Consider the following 14,906-nt stretch of genomic DNA (forward strand, 5'->3'; position numbering starts at 1 on the left):
TTTTTTTTTTTTTTTTTTTTTTTTTTTTTTTTTTTTTTTTTTTTTTTTTTTTTTTTTTTTTTTTTTTTTTTTTTTTTGCATCCTCAGTATATTGGGTTTCGCTCTAAGTCCTCAAATGTTGTTATTTGCTCTTTGGAAATTCTTGGTTTGGTCAACTTACTTCTGGCCGAAAATGATCTCTGTCGGCTTCATGCGCAGCCCTGATGCACCTCGTGCTTTCCATTTCTTCATTTCTCCGGTCTAAATCGCGGATGGGAAGGTTAAGGCTGTCTATTTCCTAGCACACATGTGAGATACTTTTTTGTTCCTGTTATCAATCAATCAATCAATCAAAATTCTATTTCCTGTTAGGGTCTAATTATTGAACGTCTAGATATGCAGGTGCTTCCTAAGTGAGGCATAATCTCGTCCGGAACGCCATATCCATACCTATACTGTCAAACATATATACTATTCAGGGTAGAGGACCTGTCAACTAGGTAAGGATACATAGGCAAAAGGGCAGGCAGTAGATACTGTATAGACATAATGTTTCCTCCTACATTTTGTCCCACTCCTACCCGCAAATCGGTCGCCCGTCACAAAAACGACCTCACAGCCGCGGCTGAAAGAGATGTGTGTGCTTCCTGCGGCACAATCGTCCAAAATTCTGGCCTCTATGAAGTTGAGAAGAATGATCCTGTTCTGCAGCCACTAGAAAATGATCTCGATATTTGTGGCCTGCATGTGAGCCACTGCAACCTTTGCTCGTCCTGCTACAATGCCCTTATCCGAAACACGATATCCAAATATTCTGCGAAGAACCAAGTTAGTGTGACCCTGTGCCACCGCTATCTATATGCACTTGAGGATCTAACCCCAGTTGAGGAGTGCCTTATTGCAAGATCCCATCCTCTCGGTGTCATTCTGAAGCCGAGGCCAGGTGGCCGCTCATCCTCTGTTAATTATCATACACTTCGAGGTCACTTTATTGTTATTCCCCAAGGCCCCGGCCCACTGCTAGATATCCTACCAAGTCCACAACTGAGACTGTATGACCTGATCAAGGTCTTCCGGATAGGAAAACAACGCCCCTTGGACACGGACCTGAAGCCATTCTTATCTGTGCGGAAGGCCAAGGTACTAGCGGCCTTAGAATACCTCGTACAGCATAACTGTCTCTAACACGATCTAACCATTAACCGCGCAGCAAATAGATGATTGGAGCGATGACTTCATCCCTAGGGAGCTCCGAGATAGCATTGTTTGTCTGGATGAGTCCGATCACCAGGGCGCGAAGGGTATACGGTGAATCTGCAACCAGGGAACTTCGAGAATGACCTGTAAGCGGCACAGGAGGCTACTTTAACGAAGATAGTGGCTCCTTGATAACTGGCTCGGTATCAACCGATATCAATTGCGAGCGCCAGGGCCCCGATATGCGCACATTGGATACCTTATTCAATGCAACATCCAGCCGCTCACCTCCACAAGGTGATCAGAGAGGCAGAATCAGTGTTGAACTCACAGATCGGTTTGACCGCCAAAGATCCCCTCATTAACTGTAGAATATCAGGTAAGATATTCTTATGAAACAATACCAAAACGAATAGATTATTATTCTTATTAAAACTATCTCAACGGCCTATCCACATAGGAACTATGAGGCCTTTTAAATGTGGCCTGTTACCATTATATTCAACAATTCACATACTTCTGTAGGTGGTCAATTCACCAGGCATATATCAGGGTACTTGCGATACTAGGTAATTCCATAGGCGTATTCAAGGACCTGGCCGTAACGCTTATATCTAGTCTTCAGTGCGCTATCTACACTATATATAACCTGATCATAGTACTTCTAAACATCTGAAAGATAAAATCCTAACTTATCCTACTAGTTAATCCGTAATCAGTCTATACCCACCAGTCCACCTATTTACTATAGCTCGTGATATTGTAGAGTACGTGTGCCTTTCTTCTATCAGGCCCAGCATGTTCGAGAGAGGTGTTACAGACCCTTGTCTAGCGTACCTTATCGAAGGCGGACGCACGAGGCAGAGTCAATAGGCCAGAAACCGAGGCCTGCTAATGCCAAGGCAAACATGGAAGGAATTCAGGATCATTCCTCCAAGCTCTTAAGCGCTTTTAATAAGTTGTTATTAAGTTTCAAGATAGGGGAGGCCGTGCCTAAGTCTCAGAAGATACAATTCCCTTCTTTATAATCTTGGTAAGACATGGGAGGTATTTTTGACTTCTTATTTAAATAGCCAATTCAATAAGGCTGATGTAACTTACAATAAGGTAGTTAAGTTCTCCTGCAGGACGAAATACTGATAAAGTTCAACGCCGCCAATACCAGTATAACCAAGGCCAAGACCGCTCTCTAGGCAATCCAATCTGAGTAATAGCCAGAAAAATCAGAAACAAGCAGCAGATCAGAAGCCACAATCTGGGAAGTCCAGGAAGCACTGCGATAAGTACGGAAAGAAGAGCTATTTCAAGGCAGATTGTTAGAGATTATATTTTGAGAAGTATAGGGTATTCAAGAAGGAAAAGAAGCGGAAAAAGAAAGAAAAGGAAGCCTTCAGGGCTAATAAGGCTAGTTAATGTATTCGGTAAGCGTTTTTTTTTTTTTTTTTTTTTGGTGTGTGCGTGGATGGGAAAACGCACCCCAAAGCGACTCAGCCTGAGAGGGCTCATGTCTCCGCAGTATATAATAGTTAATAATTGACGCCTTGCTCAGTATACCAGGGGTTACTCTTAAAGTTGAACATCAGTACCAGATCAATATAATAAATACAGTATCTGTGTTCTGCAGAGTGAAAGAGGGCCAGCCCATATATTACTAACTTAATCACAGTATCAGTCTGTATCTGATAATGATAATTCCTGTTCCCTTGCTAAGCAGCAACAGTTGTCTGTGGAGGATAAGACTGAGATTACCTTATGCCAGGTAATGGAATCAGTACATACCAAGTTGAAAGAAAGTGATCTAAGATATACTTTCTCTGTCTAGGGAATTCTAATCTCCCGTTAAAAAGTCCAGGTTATGGAATACACAATGCCAGGCTTACTTATAAAATATATTTTATAGAAACATGTAAACCCTACCTGGCCAGCTAAAGATATTGAATGTAAAGTTTATGATATAGAATATTTACAACAGAAGTCTGACCTGCTGATTCACGCGGAGCTTTCCCACAGAACTATTGTGTAAGATCGCACTCAGTATAGGCTAGTGCAAGAATATCAATACTGACCTGATTTGTGCTACAACTAGTTATAAAAATGTTGTAAATATTTATACTCTCTGGATCTTTCTGCAGCTTAAAAAACCCATAATTAGTAAGATCTTGGAACAGCTATTATCCAATTTTTTTACCAATACTGGTGAATACAGTAAATTAATCGATGGCTTAACAGGCTTTGTGTATCTCTCTGGATGTACAGGCCAACGGACGGCTGAAACCCTCTATGCAAACATGTTGAGCCCCTGCGTGGTATGTGGTATCCCAACTACCACCTTATTCTATCTTGCCGCATACAGGTTGCTTATTGCAGGATATGCAAGACTTCCTCGTCCTGAAATCCTCATTAATTAGGGTGCGAGGGTGAGAGGATCAAACAAGATGAAAATCTATCTTCAAACCTAACCGAGAATATAAATGAAACACACCCGTTCCTGCAATCTTTGCCCAGTTACTTTGATATTGCTTCGATAGCTGGCCAACAACCCCGCACCACTGATTGTGATGTGGCAGCCAAGTCACTCTTATCCAGAAGGGGAGTGGAGTTCTGCAATATTAGTATCGTAACCCTATCCTGACCAATTCTCAACTACCCATAAAATCCTTCCTTCGATCCAAAATCCTACCAGAGCCATGTTAGCCTTGCTCTACCCACAGCGATGGACAGCGAATTTGGTAAGTAAGTCACCTGCAAGTAGGCCCCTAACTCCGATTAAGAGAAGCTTATATATAGCAGGTGTATCTCATCGGCCCTCCTTACTGTGTCATTGGCCAGGCAAGGAAGGAAATTACTGTGCACTCTCGGCCCCTGGCCAGCCTATCATCTACGCTTGACAAGCTTATAAACAGCGCAATGTTGGAGGCAAAGCGTCGTCAAACCGACTGGTCAGGGGTGGTCAAGGAAGATACATTCGTTCGGCTGTGCGAGTACGCTTACCTGCGCGACTACATGCCGCCATCATGCTCTGAGAGAGAAGTAGTGCCTTATTAGGCGCCCGTATCAGCGTCAGGGTTTCCAGAGCTGCCCTCTGTTCTAGGGCTCCCATTACTTTTGTATCTATCAGCTTTCCTGCCAGCTGGTGTGCAAGATTAATCACGGCTGCTTATTCTTGTACTGTCCAGATTCTCTTAGGTCTGCCGGTTTCGCTGTCATTGCTTCTTATATAATTTATGGATAGTTTTATTATGTTTCCGTTTCGCTTCTAGTGTCTAATCCTGGAGAAGTTCCAGCTTTTCCTGTAGCAGACAGAGACTCTCAAAGATGCCTCTCGGTAAATAGCTGCTAAGTATACTATACTAATATAATTAAGTTTAGTTTTCAGTCTTTTTATTTCCGCTTTTGCTCGTTTACAGCACCCTGCTGTATATGAATTACCGGAAGCTGATTAAGAGAATTCACTTCTTTAGCGGAAAGCCAATATAGTTAGTCCGGATCAATCGACGCACTTAGTGAACAAGTAAAGCAAAGAAGCAGGGTCTAGAAATCTATCTTATAGATAATACCTTGGATATCGACATCAATATCAATCTTATAATATTTGGATAAAGATACAGATATCTATATACTGTAGTGTAATATTTGATAGAGTATTAATAACTTCTCCTATTTACTATATTAGCTATATGTCTGATTAGAAAATCAAGAGATACTCACCACTGAAGAAGAGAAATTGAATACACTGCTATCCACAGTTAAATATTATTTCAGTTATGGTTAAAAGAACATGTATAAACTTGGTGACATCTTCAATATATATATTCTACTTTAGTTATCTTATGAGTTCTAGGCCTTTCTGCTCAGCTACAATAGCAATTATCTATTGACAGTGATCAGACTTCTCTTCTTTTATCAGGGTAAAAAGAGAATTAATTGCTTATATCTTGCACCTTGACCTTTATCTCTTTACTCAACTCCGTCATTGTCTTCTGTTTAAGAAGAAGATGCCACCACTTCCAGAATGACTCTAGCAAGCTCTTATATCCAATACCTGGGCAATGTCAGCGGTACTTACCGCGCCGAATGTCGCACCGCCAGTCAAAAAATCCATATAGAAAGCGAACTGTCTCATCTGAGCCTGAGATCCATTGCCAGTGCTGCTCTGGATCACAGTCCCAAGCTCTTCTACTTTTTTTCAGGTAAGGCACCTTCGCCTCGGCCCCGTTTGGGTGTAATGGCTTCTTTTACTCTGTACGTGGTCACGCCATCATATAGTATATCCCTGTTCGCTCCTGATGCTCCCATTTCGCGCAGGATATCGAGGAAAGCTCAGGGTTGGTGGACTGAAATAGTAAGGTCGAATTTCCTTGTAAATGCCAACATAATCTGAGCTGTACTTCTGCGCTAATGCTTAGGGCGCCGCATGGGCTCACCATACAAGTACAATATAGAACACATAGGGATGGCAACAGAGAGATAATAATTAAGCTACATTCGTCAACCTTCCTAGACTAAGAATGTGGGTAATTCTAGCAGGGTAATTCTAGCATAACCACGAGCAATGCGCTACAGATCGACATTTTTCAGAGCAGATCACGGTGATCAATGCTCGAAGACGCTCGCCAGAAGTAAAAAAATCAGTCTCAGCGCGCTACAGAGAAACCCGGTACATAAGTATAGCAACGGATGGATGGAGCCGTTGTCGATAAGTGCTCAATCATGAGCAAATAAAGGAGCGTACCGATGAATGATTTGTTCGGTGGTGAAATTAGGGCCCAAAACCCATTCTGCCTCGAAAGCACGAAGATAATGCTGCTTGGCGTCCAAGTCGTTACCATCCATGTGCTCTGGCTTGTCTGTCCTGGTCGAATCCCGCTTGAACCTCTTATTTTTAGGTTGCTCATCGTCATCATCATCCGTACGTCGTTTCTGGCAATGAATATCTGGTTGGACCAAACTACTTCTGACGTTTACCGAGTTATCTTCAACCGGTCGAAAGTACAGGTCACGGAGCACTTGCAGTTGAGCGACGGTCACTTTATCAAGTGAAGTGATCCTAGCGCTCCCGAGGGCTAGGATACCTCGCCGTAACGTCGCAATTGGAGCCCCATGCCACTGTTTAGGTTTTGTGAAGCCGAGATCTTCGACAGAGATAATACCTTGAAGCAGGTACTCTTTCAGGAAAATTGGTCGATACAGTCCACTCGTTGTATCATCTGGGATCTTCTTCTCCTTCATTAAATGGTCCCTGTACATGACACTTGTTGGGACCTGCCGAGGGAGAGTATTACTAGCTAATCTCCTCTCTCTATCCTCGAGCTCAAAATCGATAAAGTACTGTAGGTCGGTGGGTATAAAGACGAATCCTGGGTCATGAGCTCGATCAAACTGGGTGTGACAAGTCGCACAGAGAGGTATTCCGTTTGCTGCCGATAGTAAAGAGAAGTTGAGAAGGCCCGCCTCAAACCAAACATCCAGCTATCCAACTATGGTTATCTATATTCTATTCAAGCCAGCAGTCATAGTATCACGTACTTGCTTATCCTCATTCGCGATTACATGGCAGATCTGAGGTTCTGTAGATTGACATACCCAACAGCGATCTCCTGCAAGTCGTCTAACTTCAGTTTTTGTAGCCGTGGAGAACACATCGGACTCAGGACAAGAATCGCTCGAAATTGACGACATAGCAGGAGAGTACTCGATTTTTCCAGATACAGAGGACTCGGTGATCACAGAGAAGGAAGATTGAGAGCGACGTGATGGCGAACTGGGTCCAGAGGAGCGTCTTCGGCTTGCTCGCGGCGGCGGCATCGCCTCACGGTCGCGATCTAGCTCAGCCATAGTTTGTTCAGTTGTGTTTCATCGAGAGATAGATATATTTAGGATTACATACAACAGAGAATAGTATCCAAGGCGGCTCGATTTGTTTGATGCACAGGTCGGTCCTTCCTCGAAGCAAGTCATGTTGGTGAAGCAGTCGCCGATAGTGATTTTAAGCGGACAGGATCCACGGTTCCGACCAATATGCTAAGTCGATGCTCACCTAGTGACGATGGGCTCACATCATCAACTAAGAAGGGAACAGTTGTTGATATTGATGAGTGATCTATCAAGCTAGGCGGCGGAAAGGAGTAGTGACCTGGGCTAGTCCAGAAATCGTGCCGTAATCCTTACCTGGAAAGCATGTTGGAACATACGGACGTCCTGCGCCCAGGTTACAGGTCATGTAGGCGCGTTCAGTTGTCTTAAACCAAGCATCATTCTCTGTGAGGCTCACTGCCACAGCTCTTCATTCCCTAGCATCCCTTTGTGAGCAAACAGCATCGGCTCAGCATCTTGGCTCACCTTGCACTGATCCCGACTAAAGCTTTTTGTTCTATCAAGTGTACTAGCCTGTACTGTACTACCATGGCTTCCTATGTTCTACTTAGCTTTGTAAACCGGTTGTGCTTTCTCTGGAAACTAAGGTTCTTTGATGTAGTCTTAACCGAGCTACGTTCAGTTCAATTTTATGAAAAAGTCGAACTTGTATAAGAGAAACATGGTTATGTACCATATTGCCTTACTAGATTATAACTTCTTCTTGAACATAGCAAATATGCCTGGTCAGCTAGCACGGTGATACCTCCCATTGCTCAGGCTAGTAAATTCTCAATATACATGAGTAGAATAATTTCACGCCTTCTTCTTGATAGGAGGCATGTGTATCGTATGACTGTACGGTGTGTGTGGCAGTCAAGAACAGGGTTGGAGGAGAGGAAGCAACTCGTCAGAATTAAATTTCTTCTCTTCAATCACCGTAGAGTGCGCTACTTCTAACCGTAGCAGAGTAGATTAACGCAGGCTAAAGTGCTCTTCCACCCTTGCATCTAGTTGTTCAGTGCATTTTCAAAGAAACTAACCTCATTCTGTATCCAAAATTTCATGAAAATCCCTAAAGTGTGGTGTCGGTATTTTCTGAATTCTGCTGTAGATTAACTTTCGCTCCATGATTGTTACACAGTAGGGATGCTTGTTAACATACCCGGTGTTTGATATATCAAATTTACCTCCTGAGAGGATCAGGTAAATTATAGAACGACCATACACTACAGCAATCATATGCAGTTCCAGCCCCAATACAACCTCTGTCGAAAGAGCGTACATTTTTGTTTAAATTCTGCACTCTCTTGTCCCAATAAGGGAAATCTTTCCGCGACCATATTTGATATAGTCTCGGAATCTGGGTAGGCCCCATTCCTGTCTCACCCGTTAGCTCTTCTGTTACTCATATATACCTCAATAAGGTCCACCAGATGAAGTCTAGATCGGATATAAGCAATGAACCCCATGGTCTCTGATTAGTCAAGAGCATACATCAAGCCACTGATGGACCGAGGCTTTGGAAAATGGAGGAGGTTATTATTCCATTACAGGGCTGCCAGTAGTTCTTGAAGCTGGATCATTATATGATACATCGCTAGCTAGTGGGAATTCGTGAAGCCTTAAGACAGCCCAGGCAATCCACCACCCTTACAGGTAATATCAAAGTGGCATAAACTCATGTGGATATTATAATACAGGAAATCTGGGATATACATAACAGTTCCATTGGCTTTTATCGTATCATAGCTTTTGAAAGTCGCCAGTCTTGATACTATTCTATATATGTAGTCCTTAAAATTACATATGTCGGAAGTTTAGGGTGACATGTCAAGAGTTACAAGAAGTCGGGCATAATACTCTGAAATTCTCTGTAGCAGTAGATTTTGTAGACAAACTTTCTTTTCCCTGTTAATTCTCTTGAAGTCTAATAGATTGGATAGATACTGATACAGGGGCAATTTATTAGGTGCATAGCTGGGAGAAAGACTGAAATACAGTGTAGCTGTGTTACAACACCTCAATTGCCAGGTCAGCATTCCGGGAATGCCCTTCGGCGCTTTGTTTCCTCGCATCCAGAGTTCCAATATATCACTTAAGGAATCAAGCCCTGGTTGGGGTCGTCTTTATAGGCTTGCCAATATCTACTTATAAAGGCTTTTAGCTTAGCGAAGAGCTTCTCAATTGGATTTAAATCTGGCAAGTATAGAGGTAAATATATAAGCTTAGTCCCTGCTTGTGTGCATATCTGTTCTATTCTCTTAGAGTGGTGAAAGGAGATGTTATCCATAACAAGAACAGATTTTGGCTCTGGGTGTTTTCCATAGTGATAAAGAAGTTGTTCAATAAAATCTTCAAAGATAGAGGCGTTAGTTAAGCCTTGGAAGACACGGGACAAGATAACTCTATCTTGAGCATAGGCTAGAAGAATCTGATACCGTTGATCACAATGGAATTTAGCCACTTGGGAGGGTCTGCTGCCAAGAGGAGACCAGCCAGTTCCTCCACAGCCTATCCTTTTATTACATCCAGATTCATCCATATAAACAAGATGATATGAGCAAAAATCAGAAATTAAATAAGAGTATGTATCTTACAGATCTGCATTTTGTTCTCTTGCTTTCTGCTTCGCGGTTTTCTTTGACTACCCTTTATGCTTAAGAGCACGACTAATACAGCATGCTGTCACTATTTCTTGAAACTCATCCCATACAAAAAGCACCATGTCATTAAGGTATAAATAAGGCTTTTCTAGTAGATAATTACAAAGAGCTTGAATAATAACAGGCATAAGGCCTTGTGGTCACCCTTTTTTATCGGGGGGTGCCTTCACATTGCCAAATTGGCGCATATTGGAGCGAAGCTATCTGATCGTACATTGGGGGAGGGGCGTTAAGGTGCAGTTGTATGTGAAACAAGGTACTGTAAGTTTTATTAGTCATAGATACTTTTGTAAAATACAATACAGTGCAAGTACAGAGCCAAGAATCAAGGTATTTCGGAATAATCCAAAAGTAGTTTAGCCTGCCTTGACATTAGGGTTTGAAAAAGAGTGAAAGAGCATGAGACCCGGGCGCCGTTTTTGCAAAGATGGTGTACAGACCCTTATCTAGCGCGCCTTATCGGAGGGCGGACACGCAAGGCAGAAAACGATAGGACTACAATAACGGAAAGATACACAGAGAACAAGGATAAGAAAAGCAGCTCTAGCTAACAGATCACGTGATACATACCCCATCACCTACCCCCAGGGAGTATACGGAGGAGTATACGGGAACGCGCGTGAGGGATCGGATATACCCCCAAGCCTACCCCCAAGGGAGCCACTACAGGAGTAGCTAGCAGAGGATATATAAAGACACTCATTCATGTACTTAGTTTGGTTCTTCGTGATCAATCCAAATTGTTACTTAGGATACACCTTTGGTATCAAGTTAGTATTCGACTCGTTCGCACTTCCTTAAACTACTGGGTATACGTACTTAGTAGGCCTGGCCTCTTGGACTTGAGCTGTCCGTGGACTTCGGTTAACCCTAGAGCAACCTTGGACAAGGTTACTATCGTGATATACCAGCACTACCACACTTCCTTGTCTACTGGATCAGCGGATTCTGATCGCAGGTTTGTATTCTCGCTACGCAAGAGCAGCTAACTACTCACAGAGCTCCTGTCCGAATCAGAATTCAAGTTAAATAATCTGGAGATCCCGCGTTCTTTTCTTAGGATCTAATTTAAGTTTCAGCACGAAGGCTCGATATCAATTTATCAGGATTAATATATGATGGAGCTGGTGTAGCTCACGTGTAATGGGATTGATTGTCTTAAGGTCTAAATCTATCATACAGAGATCCCTTGGTGTTGTGGTCAGGTCACGTGGTTGCTGCCTTAGGCTCCCATAGGCTCTGACAATATATATAGAAAGTACTTGCGGACTTCTGTATGGAGACCTGCTAACCAAAGTCTACTTCTATAAATTCTTTATAATTATTTTATTAGCTAATTAAAGCTATATTAGTAAAGATATAGCTCTTAAAAGATATTAAAAATATGTCAAACTCAAGTTTTCAGTCAAGTGGGGCCGCTCGTCAGGTGATATAGTGCGGTATGGTGTTTGATGAGAGGCGCGTATTTAGATGCCCATGAAAGGGTTTTTTTCTGTCCTGCATCAAAGCCTCGCCAGTCCAAATAGGCAGAAGAGGGATAAAGAGGTTGTCGTTGTTCTCTGCATGAACTCCCCTGCGCACAAGCTACACCGCTCAGGCCCTGTGGCATGGCTTAGAGCATGAATTCCCATGTATGAACGAGCACAGCCACAGATCCGGATAGTAAAAATGTTAATGTTCTACTTTAATACATTGAACACTGACTAGGGGTTTCAATAAGACCTGTAATAAAGCAACCTGAGAGTGCGAATTTATAACCGGGCCTGGAAGAACAAAATTAATTTAGAGCTATTAATAACAGTTCCATGTGCAGGGCTCCTGGAAGTCTAGGCCCTAGGACAAACAGCGGCGCCAACAATAGGATTCCGATATTTTGTTGTTATTAGCAGGGAAAGTCTTGGCCGACGTTGAACAGCGGAATTACGGATGATGCTTAGCAATCACCGTCAACACGAGTATATCCGAGTCAAATATATGTTGTGTCAATGGTCCTCGACCGGCCACTGTATAATTTCCGTTCAAATCCAAAGGCGACAAAAAGAAAATGCCCGAAATCAAATTTTTCTTCGCCTCGGGCGCCTGTTCGCTCTGCCCACACATTCTCCTGCACGAGATTGAAGCCGACTACCAGCCGGTGCAGGTCATCAACAATGGCCCCGAGGTCAAATTCTCGGAAGATTTCCACCGCATCAACCCCAAGATGCGTGTTCCTGTGATTGCGGTTAACCAGGAAGTCGTCACTGAGCTTCCCGCCGTGGCCACAATTATCTCCAGTCTCGCGCCCGAGAAAGGGCTAATGGGAAGGGGTGCCCTGGATACTGTCCGTGTGTATGAATGGATGAATTACCTGTCCGGGACTTTACATGCCGGAGCCTTTGGCCATTTATTTCGACCTGATCGCTGGACTACGGCGACTGATCCTACGAGCCTGGAGGCCGTCAAGCTTAAAGCGCGGGAGAGGATGACAGAATGCTTCCAGCATGTTGAGGGAAGATTGCAGGGGGTTCATGCCGTGGGCGACTATTTCACGGCCGTTGATCCATTTCTCTACGTGTTCTATCGGTGGGGGGCAATAATCGGCGAGGACATGTCGGTTTATCCCAAGTATGCTGCGCTGGTCAGGAATTTGGAGGCGCGTCCGGCGGTACAAACGACGCTGGAAAAAGAGAAACTGTCATTTATCCTTTCAGAATAATGTCAAACGCCAGAACGATGGGATTAGAAAATTAAAATATAATATACTATATCTTTCGACAAATGCGTTTCCTTGCCTCTGTGCATTTTCAGGCATGGTTTACCTGGAGAGCAGTAAAAGAAGTTTCGTGTGATTGCATGAAGTGTTAATATTATATGCTCAATTAAGCTAATTCATTGCACTAATAGCATACTGTAATCACTAAGTCGTAGGCACATATAAAGCTGCCGCTCATTCAAGCCCTACTGAAACTCCCAGCGGCATTATGAAAAGGTACTATCTCGGTTTGGAACTGGAAGGTTTTTCCGTCTGAGGATTTTCTTTCTTCTCTTCCTCTCCTTTATTTCCAGGTTTGTCCAGTTAACATATAGACCAATGTCCTCAGGGCGCATCGAGACAATAGGCCCGGAGCCCTCTTCGGAGTAAGGCTGCTCCGGATGCTGTATTTCAATGCTGTCATCCTGACCCTTAATTGCGTACGGCTCAGGGCGCGGTACCGGAGACACACATACCTTAACAGGTATGGGTTTGTCTTCAGGGATATCTGGCTCAGGACCCGGTGCCTCAGACACACATACCTTAACAGGTATGGGTTTGTCTTCAATAGCACCTGATTCAATGGGTTGGTTGCCTGGGACCGTCCGCGATTCCCTGGAAGACTCAACTATATGATTTCATTTAGTAAATATCTGCTTTCTAAGATACCAATCTCCGGGAATAATTTTCAACCTACCTTCATTGTCTGTAAAGTGGTCGGCCCGGCTTTTCCGATCTTCATGGCGCAGGGAAGATATGGTATCAGAGTAGATATTGGTAAGCATCCTTATCAACACCACATTGAACAGATAATCTTCTCTAAATTCTTGATAAAATTCATTACTTTTGAATGTTGATTCATCTGCCAGAAATACTCTCTGAAGCTTTGAGTATATATAGCTGCGAAGCCAGCTTTTATTATCAGGAACTCTTGAAAATACTGTCCTAGTTGCCTGCAGTATGTCGAAAAATATGTCGAAAATAGGCACACATTCACCGAGAATTTCAATATACTTTTTTGCAAGTACAGCCAGACCATGAATTCTATAGACCATGGCAGTATAGTAGACTTGGACGCTACGCTTAAATTCTCTTGGTATAGAATCCGGGCTAGAAGCGGATCTAAGAGTTTCATATCCTCCCGTATATAAAAAGTAGACAATAGTGTGACCAATGTCCTTATCAACACCCGAAAGTATAACCTATAGATAGAAAAGAGAATTGCACTCCAACTGTAGGTAATCATCGAGGTAACTCTCCAGAATAGAATACTCCTTCTGTCCAATCTGAAGTCTTGCAATGCAACGTTCATACGGACTACCATGGTAAAGAAAGAAAAAAAAAAAGTCAGTTATCTATTGAATAATATGTGTGTCTCTAATATGCCATGAAAGCTTACAGTGGTTTCGGCTGGTTGTAGTCAATAAGTGAATATGTTTAGCAAGTCATTAGAGGTTGTAATATCTTCTCAATACTTTTATACTTGAGGGAACCCTTCTTTTTCGCCATGTTTAGAGTGAATCGGTTTCGGTAATACAGTATGTGAATGAACGGTAGAAAGCAAGTGCTTAGGGACTCAGGGCAAAAAAAGGGGAGGTGGAAAATGTGTTGACTATTTATGCTCCATTGTAGTTTAGGAATAAGGGCGAATGCGAGAAAATGCAAGTATGAGTTGTCTGCCCTGTGCACGAGTCATGCCGAAACCCTGCAAGGATACAGCCAATATATACAATATATGATAATAAGAGTAGAGTTGCTATTATAGATACTTAACCTAAAATATGTATAAATACTCTGTAGAAGGATATTAAATATAGGGATAGCCATGATATATACTTAATAGCTCTTTGTGCTTTTATTCTTACACTGACATAGCCCATTATTGTCCAATCTGTGTATTAAATGTGAGTCGCTAGCCTGTAGGACGTTCAAAATTGTGGGGTTAATATAAGGGAGGTTAGGCACATGCCCTTAAGAAAATAATTATTCCACTGGAAATTGTTTTGTTACTATTAAGAAGGTGGAGGAGGCAGTCGGCAGGCTTGGTGCCATGTCCATGCTTGGTCACGCTGTAGATCCTGTTGCCATCTATCAATGTCTCAAGAAGAATAAACCGAGATAAGCAATAGATTATAATAGAAACAAATAAATTATTCTTGAAACCAAGCTTATAAAATAATGGCGCTTCCGTAGATTAAATAGCTTTTACTTCTGGTATAATTACATGTGACAAGAAGCGAGGCAAGCTATAAGGTCCCTGCCGGAAAAGAGTAGCATGAACTAGACAAGGCTAACAAGGACGTCAGATATTAGTTCAGTATGAAGATCATAAAAGCCCCTTCAACATTTTGCAGCTAATCTTGATTATATCAATTGCATGTTGATAAGTATACAGTAGTTGCGAGAATATAATAATCAGGAGATCTGTCTCAAGAAGTTCAAGTATTCTGTACTGTTGTAATTCAGAGAAAGATTGATTG

General features: G+C 42.6%; 5 protein-coding genes across 5 annotated transcripts; 3 read left to right on the plus strand and 2 right to left on the minus strand.

The window, feature by feature from the left end:
• Positions 1 to 528: 528 nt before the first annotated feature.
• On the plus strand, positions 529 to 1,541 carry BDW43DRAFT_317018 (uncharacterized protein; the record flags this gene model as incomplete). The annotated part of the gene is made up of 3 exons (XM_032048440.1): positions 529 to 1,119; positions 1,190 to 1,280; positions 1,336 to 1,541. The coding sequence occupies 3 exons, from the start codon at positions 529 to 531 to the stop codon at positions 1,539 to 1,541; spliced, it is 888 nt and encodes a 295-aa protein (XP_031894060.1).
• Positions 1,542 to 3,863: 2,322 nt separating this feature from the next.
• Positions 3,864 to 4,221, plus strand: BDW43DRAFT_317019 (uncharacterized protein; the record flags this gene model as incomplete). The annotated part of the gene is made up of 2 exons (XM_032048441.1): positions 3,864 to 3,905; positions 3,967 to 4,221. The coding sequence occupies 2 exons, from the start codon at positions 3,864 to 3,866 to the stop codon at positions 4,219 to 4,221; spliced, it is 297 nt and encodes a 98-aa protein (XP_031894061.1).
• Positions 4,222 to 5,880: 1,659 nt separating this feature from the next.
• BDW43DRAFT_304764 (HNH endonuclease signature motif containing protein) lies at positions 5,881 to 6,855 on the minus strand (the record flags this gene model as incomplete). Its single annotated transcript, XM_032045663.1, has 2 exons — positions 5,881 to 6,645; positions 6,703 to 6,855. The coding sequence occupies 2 exons, from the start codon at positions 6,853 to 6,855 to the stop codon at positions 5,881 to 5,883; spliced, it is 918 nt and encodes a 305-aa protein (XP_031894062.1).
• A 4,861-nt stretch (positions 6,856 to 11,716) lies between these two features.
• Positions 11,717 to 12,431, plus strand: BDW43DRAFT_294635 (glutathione S-transferase). The gene has a single exon (XM_032043973.1). The coding sequence runs from the start codon at positions 11,740 to 11,742 to the stop codon at positions 12,388 to 12,390; it is 651 nt and encodes a 216-aa protein (XP_031894063.1). The 5' UTR covers positions 11,717 to 11,739; the 3' UTR covers positions 12,391 to 12,431.
• Positions 12,432 to 12,653: 222 nt separating this feature from the next.
• BDW43DRAFT_317022 (uncharacterized protein) lies at positions 12,654 to 13,211 on the minus strand (the record flags this gene model as incomplete). The annotated part of the gene is made up of 2 exons (XM_032048442.1): positions 12,654 to 13,054; positions 13,124 to 13,211. 2 exons carry the CDS (start codon positions 13,209 to 13,211, stop codon positions 12,654 to 12,656), a joined length of 489 nt encoding a protein of 162 aa, XP_031894064.1.
• Between the last annotated feature and the right edge of the window lie 1,695 nt (positions 13,212 to 14,906).

This window comes from Aspergillus alliaceus (assembly GCF_009176365.1).
Source record: "Aspergillus alliaceus strain CBS 536.65 unplaced genomic scaffold BDW43scaffold_94, whole genome shotgun sequence".
Lineage (NCBI taxonomy): Eukaryota > Fungi > Ascomycota > Eurotiomycetes > Eurotiales > Aspergillaceae > Aspergillus > Aspergillus alliaceus.